The sequence below is a fragment of the Siniperca chuatsi genome, linkage group LG14, assembly GCF_020085105.1.
Source record: "Siniperca chuatsi isolate FFG_IHB_CAS linkage group LG14, ASM2008510v1, whole genome shotgun sequence".
Classification (NCBI taxonomy): Eukaryota; Metazoa; Chordata; class Actinopteri; order Centrarchiformes; family Sinipercidae; genus Siniperca; species Siniperca chuatsi.
The window spans coordinates 6,288,922-6,299,896 of record NC_058055.1 but is presented as its reverse complement, the minus strand read 5'-3'; the positions used below and the strand labels follow the sequence as shown (position 1 = coordinate 6,299,896).

General features: G+C 40.6%; 1 protein-coding gene across 1 annotated transcript in view; it reads right to left on the bottom strand.

Moving 5' to 3' along the window:
• Nucleotides 1–1,366: 1,366 nt before the first annotated feature.
• The window catches only part of zzef1 (zinc finger, ZZ-type with EF hand domain 1), a 34,788-nt gene continuing 25,179 nt past the window's right edge, over nt 1,367–10,975 (bottom strand). The window contains 5 exon segments of the mRNA XM_044223888.1: nt 1,367–3,921; nt 6,003–6,074; nt 8,146–8,296; nt 10,273–10,438; nt 10,862–10,960. Of these exon segments, the coding sequence (XP_044079823.1) occupies nt 3,841–3,921; nt 6,003–6,074; nt 8,146–8,296; nt 10,273–10,438; nt 10,862–10,960 (569 nt within the window). The 3' untranslated portion in view covers nt 1,367–3,840.

The window sequence follows — 10,975 nt, the reverse complement described above, 5'->3', positions numbered from 1 at the left end:
CTGATAGTTGATTCAGAATTCCTTTGACATTATTGCTCTAGCTACCAGGTGCTAGCTGGCTAAATGTGGTAGCATTGTTGAGCTTGCTTGCTTAAGAGCAGGGGGCATGTGATTGGCTGAAAGGTGAGCGCCACTGTCACTGAAAAGTGACATGAAATAAAAAGTTGCATGAAATAAAAGTGCCATTTGGAAAAATGCCATTATGAAATAGAAACAGACTTTTGAAAAAGGGCATTTTGAAATAAAAATGTCTAATATGAAATAAATATAAAACTCTGTTATTATGAAAATGATAGCAATTTATAATGAGTTGAGTTTTAATAATTTCTTAAATTGATTCACAAATTGTTTCATTTATATATTTTACATAATGTTTTCATATTACTATCTATCTTATAATTAGTTCCTTATTTATTTAATATTAAACATTTGGGGCGCCATAGTATGTAATATTGCCATAGTTTGAAGAAATATTAAACACATGAAAATGTGGATATGCTGATCTAACAAGTAGGATTCATTGATTTTTTTGCATTTCACTCTGCTAGAACAGTCTAATGCTACACATTCAGAAAATTGTAATTGTAATGGGAAAGATGTTACTCAAACCAAACCACACATTTCTATTCTCAACAAAGCATCGCCCAGCTTTACCAGGGCATCAGCCCTTTCATAACATTACAGTTACTGCAGGGCTTTTGGTTTTCTCTCTCCCTTCACGGCTGCTTCTTTTCACCTTGGGTAAATGAGAGCACAGGGATCCTGGGTGAACAATCAAAAAGAAGCAGAGACAAAGCAGAAGGGAGAGGAGCAAGAGGAGGAGAGGCAGGAGAGCTGACTCACTCCAGTGTGGGGGCTTTGGTGGCGCAGGGGGGGCACTGAATCATCTAGGGCCTTATTAAATATTTCCTCCATTTGATGTCATTATCGCCCCAGCGATCATCACTCCCATCATCAGCGCAGTCTCTGAGACTCCAGATTACAGGCAGGGGAGAGCTAGAGGAGGCAGAGACAGACCAGGGGCTGAGGGGCCTTTGAGGTAAAACCCAGTGTACAAGAAGAGACTGAATAAACAGAAGGCATACCAATGTTCTGCTTGGACAAATTGCAGAAAAATGGATTGCAGAAAGGAGCTATTTGGCTGAATATGTGGGATGTCTGTAATAAAGTGTACTTCATTTCTTGTTCTTGTACTTGCGTGAAAGAGAACTACTGATGGTGTTGGATCACTGAGCAGCTACACTATCTGCTGGGAGTGAGTATGTGAGCTCTAATCAACGCCGACAAGAGTGATCAATACATTATTTGCTGCTGCACAGAAATTCTCTGTTGAGCCGACACACACACAAAAAGATGACAGCAGAAGTCGTATTTAAGTCATTTCTATTTTTATTAGAAATGGATCACATTTCAACCCAAGCAGTACGGGTTTTTTTTTTTTTTTTTTTTTTTTTTAAACCTTCGATGTGCCATGCATACAAAATCAGAATCAAAGTGTCCATCTATTAGTGCCCAATAAAGTTTATATTTGTAAGGGGCTGATATCAAAATCTTTCTTCTGTGCAATTAATATTCACAGATATGTACATTCAAATTAGTCAGCCTCAAATATCAAGCATCCTCGCAACAAGAAATCAACATTAAAAGTAAAAAGTTACAAAAAACTTCAAATTAAACACTATATTTCTCTTTTAAAATATAATTAAGTATTCCACTAACATGAGTTAAATTATGATTGCTTCATTTTTAACCATAGGCACGTCGTAGATAGGTGAGGCATCGTAGAAGCCAAATGGAGGCCATGTATCTCTTCCTCTCTCCTCACTGCAGCTGATGTTTGTGTAAACAAAACCACCGAGCTATTCTACGGTCCTTGTAAGGGACCACTTTAAAAAAAAGAAAGAAAAAACAAACAAACAAAAAGAAGAAAGAAAGAAAAAAACAGAACAATGTCTAAAGGTTTCCTCTGCTCCAGCTTCTCACAGGGTAGCTACCTGATATGTGATAAACAGAGAAGGAACTCTACCAGGAGCTCTTTTAGAGATGTTTCATGGCTCACAATGATTGGTTTCTTTGGTATAAACCACCATGACTTCCTACAACTAAAAGAATCTCTTCATCTGAAATTAATACAGTAATGATTGGAAAACAGCCCCCATCTAGTCACTCTCTTTGAAACTGGAGTTTAGATTTGTCAACATACAAAACTTGATGCCTTCTTTAACATGAGCGTACATGACTGATCTCTGTGGATGTGAGTACAGGTGGATCTCAGCTTTATTAAAATGTGGGATTAGTGTGATGTGATTGAAAGTCACATTAAACATTTAAGGAAGCATCACAACAATCTGTGTAATTACAAAAGATGAGGTAATTCAGGATTCGAGAATCCAACTTTCTTGTGTTACTAGTGAGTAAATGGGGTAATATGTCTATTTTACAGTCACCTTTAAGTTTATCAGTGTATAACTTCAATTCTTAACAATGACAGTCAATTAAGTCTTTATAAGAGATGTGAGGGAAACACAGCCCATCTGCGTATGAGTGGGCATCAGCAGTGTTTGCTCTGTATAGATATTTGTGTATTCTCACATTCATTACGACACACAAGGTATGAGGACATGAGTGTGATACACTATAATTTATGATTCAGCTTTTCTTTCACTGCTGTGAAAAATAAATCAGGACCCTCATAAAGTGTTGAACTTAATTATACATCAGATAAAATAATGATAGTTAATAAATAAAGTGGATAAAACTGAAGGCCTTTAAGAGATTCACGGATTCTCAATTACATTTTTTTTAGCTGTTATTCATTTTCATGAACATCATTTGACATCATAATGGTCTTTCATTCATTCATTCAGGAGTAATGGAGTGAGAATACTTCTACATATTGATAGAATAACATGGAGGAATGCATTGCAATAGTATATTATCACAGTTTTCCCTCAGCTGTAATGTTAATTCTCATCATATGCAAAGACTATGGCTATTGTGAGTATCATCTTAATCCCATTCAGCCTGACCAAACTGTCATCAGTTCTGAAATGGGTCTTCATGCACATTACACTTGTCATCATGACAGAAAGTTGCAGATCAGATATATGTTTAGGATATCTATGATGATATACTGATCCTACCTTTCAACAGCAGCGCTAAAAAGTAAAATCATCTACTCCTGTTGTCTGAAAAGGAAAGAAGTAAATAGGGAAGGAAGAAGGAGAGAAGGTGAGTAGGAAAGGAAGTGTAGATAAAACCAAAGAAGGAGGGAAAGAAGGAGTGGAATGAGCTAGTAGGTCAGTGCTTTCTCCCCATGGTGACTAATGAGACTCCACTGTCCTGGACAGTATTTTTAGGATGCTCTACATGTCCACTGAGACATTCAAGTCGCCAAGGTGACCTGTTTTCACCATGATCAACTATGTAACCCAGAGTGGTTGCTGTTTAGGAGGAAGAAAGGCGGGGAGAAAAGGAATATACTTCCCCTTGAAGGTCACAAATTTGGCACACTGCATGTCCTTTAGCACGGCATCTTCAAGTAAAAACTACAAAAAACAAAAACAAATAAAAGACCCCGCAATTGTTCCTGTTCCAGTGAATGCACATGCTGATATACTGGATTCACATAAGGCAAAAAGGATTGTGAGTAAGTGTGAAAGTGCTCTTTGAGTTCCCCTTCACAGCTCATGTCCAGAGTACTGTGGAGAGTTACTGGAGTGGAGGGGTTGTCAGGGAGGTTTTTCTCCCTCACCTCTCCGTTCCTTGTTCAAAGTGAACCAGCTGAGTCAGGATGTGTCCCCTTCAGGTTGTTCTCCTCCTTTCCCCTCTGTTGATCTCTCAAGGGGACATGTTGAGTAGCTTGGTAGATTTATTGGGGTAATTGATGGCCAAGCTGATGGCAGCAATGTTCTTCAGAGCCTACACAATAAAAAAGTATGTGAATGAAATACAGAAGAATAGGTGCAGGGACAGAAAATGGAGCAGAGTGAACTTATAAAATGAGACGTGAGAAACCTTGTTTTTCACCTATGCTGTGCACTGCATGTTGAGTGATGATAAATAGGCAAATTGAGGGTGACCAAACTGATGATGCAAGGACTTCTGTGCAGTTTACGTCACCTTACTTAACCAAAGTGCTTAACAGATTGTACTGCCTTCAATGATTTTGTTCTCTCCACTGACATTTGTTCACTGCTACCTGCAGGTTGGTGATATCAGTAAGTTGTTTGTCTTTTCTCTCTCTCTTGGTATTAAATCTGGTATGGTTTTCCAAGAGAGGGTTTCTCATGGTTTTGGTCAGGTGTCTCTCGTTTGACGAGTGCCACTATCAGGTCAAAACTTTGGTCAAAGACCATTTATCTGAGAAAAACGGCCAGATTTCAATTAAATTCACTGTGGAGTCCCCAGAGCAGTCCCGTAGCCAGACGAAACTTGTTTTTTTTTGGCTTTTATTAATCATTAAAAATAATAATGGAGATATTGTCGACAATATTGTTGGATGGATAGTTAGCTAGTTGCTAACTTCTAACTGTCTGCTGTTTAGTGCTGGGCAGGTAGCTTAGAGTGATTTTATCAGAGCATGTTTGCTGAAAACAACTGCCTGCTGTCATGACTGAACCAAATCAGTAAAGTTGCAGCCTATAAAACAAAACAATGAGCTGAAAGATACTGAAAAGCTCAGTAGAGCTGAGGGGAACTGTAGTCATTTGATCCATTGTTAATAAAATATTGATTAGTGCAGCTTTAACTTCATGATATTACATATACATTACATGATATACAGTACATGGTAACTCAGTTACAGCAGCTGCCTCCTGTCTCAGTGGTACTTAAAATATTTTGTTATTGCCTATCAAAGTTTCCCGCAGAAGAGACCAAATCTATTTATTTTCAGGTCTGAGGGTAAATGATTATGCTCCTTTCTGCATGTTCACTCTCGTGGCTTTTCAATAATTTGTCATTTTTGAACGATGTAAAAAAAGTACCCTTCACCCAGTGATTTCCTTGGAGCTGAGAAGTCCAACACAGCTCTAGATAATGCCCCGACACACAGCAGTACTTTGTGCTCAGATGGTTTAGTGGGCAATCCCTTTGCAAATGTCATATCAAAAACACACTGTTATCTGTGTTTAATTGAGTGAACAACAGGATAAATAAAACCCAGGGAGTAGTGGAGTGAACACGATCCTCTGTCTGAACACTGTGCAACTTGTGTTGTGGTATAATAAACTCATCAAAAAATAACAGGCCACTAGAGGAGGTAAAGCCTTCAGCCTTCAAGAGAACTTAAAGAAAACGTAGTCCTCAGTAAGTGAAACCACTTTGTTTTGCATGGCTTTGGAACATTTTTCCAGCGCTTTGAAAATGAACCTTGGCCAATTTACTCTTGGACTTTGCATCATTGTTATCATAATAGTTATGACTGCTGCCAAGTCACCTATGGTTTTGTTTTCAACCTGACAGGTATTAGGTAACTGCTCAACAGAACCACCCACAATGTGTTTTCACCACCCTGCATCCTGTGCTCCTCTTAACTGCCCTCAAGCTCCTCTACTGTATTATGGGGCCACAGTATAGAGAATGCTGTGGCTCCCTCTGCCACACATGCTAATGGACTGTAATTACCAAATACATTAGTCCTGAGTGAGGCCCACACATATTTAAAACAAGAGGAGGGGGGTGCCGAGGGAATTGCTGGGTGTCAACAGCTTGGTGATTCACTAGCAGAAGAGACTCCAGCCGCAAGCTGACTAACAGCGACTGAAGACCGTTCAATCAACGGGACTGCGTGTTTAAGGAAGAGAGTTGCATAACATTACACTTCAGGGTGCACGCACAACTTCTTTGAGCTACTATCATCCACGTCAGGCAGCACAAGTGAGAACATCAAAGATGACCTAGAGCCTGGCAGAAGGCAGCACTTTGAATTTAAAAAGGCAGAGATGTAAAAAGTCATCAGTGGTTATTATGCAAAAATAAAACAGCAGTTTAAGTCTTACCATTGCAGTGTGATTGAGGAGCTGCTCGTCAGTGGTCATGGCTAACAAGTACTCCTGGAGGATGCCCTGTGCCTGGAAAACACATCAAAAGGGTGTCGTCTGCCACGTTTCCAAATGCAGCTTGCAAAGAAAAACAGATAACCTCACAGGCCAGATAAATGTCATGAATAAAAGGAACTTCCCCAGACAGACTACCCTAAGAGGTTACATAAGGGATGAATTCAGTTATAAATGAGGCCTGGTTCCATGACCACTCTTCATCTCCATCTCAGCATCAAACCGAACAGTGGAATGTTGGAATACTCATTCAAAATTATAAACAAACTGAAGAGCGCTTCCACTAAAGCCCTACGGGAGTGACATGCCTCGGGTTACATAAGCACATGGAGTTGGGGAACACAGATAAGACTACATAGCAGCTAAATGGGCTGAGACTGGCCAAATGGAGTTTTTACAGCGCTGGAGACACAGTCCAGAGCCCCGGTCCGTCATCCATCTCGCAGCACCCCGAATGTTTATGCTGGGGAACATCCTAGGATGATTTGTACAGTCAGTAGTGCATGACATACCATTTTGATTCCTAAATATAACTTTCACTTCCTGGGATAGAGAGTTCACTGAATCTCAGTGGACCTGGCTGTGAACTCCAAAAACGAGGACTGATGCTGAAATATGAACAGCACTGGCCATTAAACCTTTAAAATAAACTGGTTCTAGGCTCAGACCTAACATGGCCACAGAGGACATGATGTAACCAGTCACTCATTAGCTTCCCATGATTTTACAGTGGAGTCAACATGGAGCTGTTGCACTCGGCTGTATGTCATCACTGCAGCTAAGCTCATATGTCAACATGACATGAGGGCCACCAACCTTAATCCACACTAATCCTTACTTTTTAGGAGGATGGTGACAGATGGTGCACTGTGTTGTAGGTAGACCACTGATCCTTACAGCTGATGAAGGTTTTCCAATATTTATGTCTATTTCAGGATAGATTTTAAATAGCGACTTTTCCCCTCTATGGTATATTAGCCTCGGACCAGTCCTGCGTCATTATAATATCCTGTGAACAAATGCAGATGTGAAGAAGTCCTGGAACATCGTAGCAGCAGTATATCCAGTTTCACTTGAATCTAATCTAGCTGGTACACAGAGCCGAGTTGTCGCCTGTGTATCCCAGCCACATGTGTGTTGATAAAAGACAAGTCATGCTCTGTGATGATGCTCTGCTGGATGAAGGCTCTAGGACGTGCCACAACATGTGTCTTTGCTACCACAACACTGGAGAGTCCATTAAGGGCATCCCAGACAAAACTGCTGAGTACTGCTACTGCCCCCTGGTGTTTGTCGACACATACTGCTCCACTTGAGCGTCTCATTCTCCCTCACATGAAACAACATTCAGTTGGTGCAGATGGGAGCACAGAATCCATCCTGAATGACAAGTCAACTGATGTAATTTTATTGTCAGATCAGCAGCCTCAGGCCTCACCGACCAGACCTGAAGGGAACAGGACAGGAAGGGCTTTTCTGGGACTGCCTGGTTCAATTGCATCTACAGATGGGAATCTCCTGGCTGACGGCGTGCTCATAATCCTTGAGAATTCTCTTAATCAATAATTCAAGAGAGAGAGTCCATACGCATCACAAAATGGATAGCATCTCTTCCTCTCTCAAGCAGTCTGCAGGGAGCCAGAGTGGCACTGTACTGTCTGGCAGATGGCAGGGCTGGGCTTTGGCCCCGAGCCCAGCAGAGAACAGGTGGGTGGAAGATAAACATGCTCATCTCACAGAGGGGGGAGGGGGGTCCTTGGGTTTTGAGGTAAAGAATAAAATGTTGAGTAAATTTTACTCTCATTTCATTCAAATTGCCTCATACTGAATATGTTATCAAACCAAAAGAGAAAGGCAGACTAAAAATGGTTTCTGCACAATCATCCTTTTTGAATCTATTCTATATTTAACCTACAAAATCAATAATGCTGTCATCACAGCAAAAACAACCAACACAACTAAACAAATACCTAAAATGTCACTTAACCACACCTCCAGCTTTAACAACAACACCTATACAGTACTAGATGTGGCCTGTTTTTTTATGTGGCCTGAATATATGTGTGTGTCTGTGTGAATCACTCACGATGGCACGGGCTTCTGCGATGAAGAAGAGTTCAGTGAGGGCTCTGTGAAGAGGCAGCAGCACAGTAATACTGGTGGGATCCTGGCTCAGGCTGTTTTCCATAGACATAAAGAGCTGCCACAGAGGTCGCAGCAGCACCAGCTCACAGGCTCTGGAGTGCACACAAATCGATAGTTAGACGAACACACACATGTACACAGGTAGAACAGTTACATTCTGAGAAAAGCAAAGCTGTGGATGAAAAACAAACGAGAGTCCAACTTCATACATTTATCATGACTTAAATAGTAACCTCCAACAGCCATAAACCAAAAACTTGATTCATTGTGACTAGTTGGTCCAAAAAGAAAGGAGAAAAAAAAGAAAGAATGGAGTGTTTGTGGGATGTTATTAATGCTGATAAATCTGGAATGTTTACAACAAATCCCTTCTGTATCTATCTGAATGGTGAAGTATCGTAATGCACATACTTACTCACATTTACAGCGTTTAGAGATGCTCTCTGTACTCTTCTAAAAAGAAATGTAGATTGCTATGTCCTGGTTCGTCAGCTCATGTGTATCCTAGTGGACAATGCCAATTAAAGATCCCCTCCAGATATGTTTAAAGATGCTTGGACTAATAATTTGAGTCTGATATGTTTTTTCCACAAAAACATTTATTATCTGTCCTGAATCTATGAATATGCAAATATTTTTATTTTCAAAAGTTTAACTACTGGACACAAGATGCCTAGTTTGCCTCAAGTTTCCACACCACATATAGAGTTGCAAAGTAAGAAGAGTTATTTAGGGTGCCCCTTCCAGAGGTAAAAGAGGTAAAAACTTTCCCATAGATGATGTTACGTGAGTCACACAGTTAGCACTTCTACACCTTGGATCAGCATGAAACTCTCCCGGTTAAATCATCAGTACAAAAGATTAAGAACTGTGTTAGAAAATATTTGGTTCTTTGATAAGAAGTCGAAGGTACAAGCTTGTGTACATAAAAACATCGAGGTAGACGTTAACTATAACTCCCAAGGTGCATTACGGCAAGAAACATTCAATCACAGAGTATAAAAATTCTGTGACATGAAGTGGTTATGGTGGGTGGAAGCTAAAGATGACAGTGTTGAGAAAACTGAAATCACAATCTGCAGCTGCAATCAATTTACTTTTAAATTCTGGTTCAATTGTGGGTGAATTCCGCAACTATTGCTCTGTGTGCTTCTAGTGTCAAACATTCATCATTCTGCACAGTGAAACATCCAAGTGAAGTAACAATAAGCAAAACACATTTTTGAGTGGTGGGGGACTTTAAAGTTCGGTAAAGGATGCCTTAATGCCTAGATTTCAGCTTTAACAATGTGTCGATGCTGTCTGTGTGAGGACCTTTTCATAAATTGCGTGATGTTGTCATTGTGACCAGATGGAGGCTGAGCCAGTCTGCACATATGAAAACTCCTAAACATATCCTTTACTTATTTTCGTGGTGACTACCAGGGCATGAGGGATTTATGAAGGCGTTTATGCAAACCCTGTGTGGAGGTGCAATCCTGCACCTCTAGGGAAAATACACTGCTGTGTGCATGGTTCCCACACCTTCTTAAACATCAAATTCAAAAACTTTTCAGGGACTTTCCAGGCCCAATTCCCTCAAATAAAAGGACCCAAAACAGCATAGTTTGAGACATGGATTAATTACTGTTACAACATTGAGAATTTTTATATTTTTTTTTATAAAGAACTAGCACGCTTTACAGAAGCTCACAGACAACAATTAAAAAGAAGAGAGAGGCTTGAATGTGTGAACACGTTTCAATTCTGCTGTGTTCAGTGACCCATGTCTATTTTCAAAAACTTTCAATGCCTTGATTTCCCCCCGTTAAATTCACAAACTTTCAAGGATTTCAAGGGCCCGTGGGAACCCTGTGAGTGAAAATGTACGGCGGGTCCTCTTACTCAAATTAGCATTCCTGAGGTCCAGGTGGATGGGCCTTATGCCCAAGTGAGAAGATTTTGCATATAACTTTGAGTGTCTATACATACACACAATATAGGCCTTCACTGATGAGAGAAAGTGTGAGAAGCATTGAAGGGAATTAGAAGGAAAGAGACAGAAATGTAAGCAAGGCGAGACTCTTACGTCTGGGACTGACACTGCAGGAGGCGGAGCAACAAGTGAATGGCTTTGAGTCGCTGGTTCCCAGTCTGGCGACAGGCCACGCCCACCTGCCACTCCCAGATGTCAGCCAGTGGCAGGTGACTGAGCACTTGGTCATCTGCTAACATTTGCTTCAGTATCTCAAAACCTAATTAGAGACAGCAAAAGTGCAGAGAGGGTGACAACCTGACCAACCTGAGGATTCATTTTGGGGTAAATATGCATTTTACTAAGTTGTTTGCAGAGTTGCTCTCTACCAAATGAAGCAATTTTATACAAATGTAAGAGGAATGTGTATCTGTTCTAATCAAGACGGTGTGTTCCCTCATTCGTCCAGGACTGTTCCATCGTAGAAAAGGTTTCAGTCGTAGTCATCTGGACACTGTTTTCAGAATCAAGACGTTTCAGCTCCCATCCTCAGAAATTCAGAAATGTAAATTTCTGAGTTCTCAGACCATTTTCACAATTGAGAATGACTTCCGGATGGGAGCCGAAACGTCTTGATTCTGAAAACAGTGTCCAGATGACTACAATTGAAACCTTTTCTACTATCTGTTCTAGTGTAAAGTACCTGTCTGGAAACGTCCTCTGTGGCCTCCTGTAACGGTGAACTTGTAGCCCCACTCTGTGTTGCTCATGTCTGACATAAATCTGTAATACAGGGTATCTCCTGAGAGAAACCCAC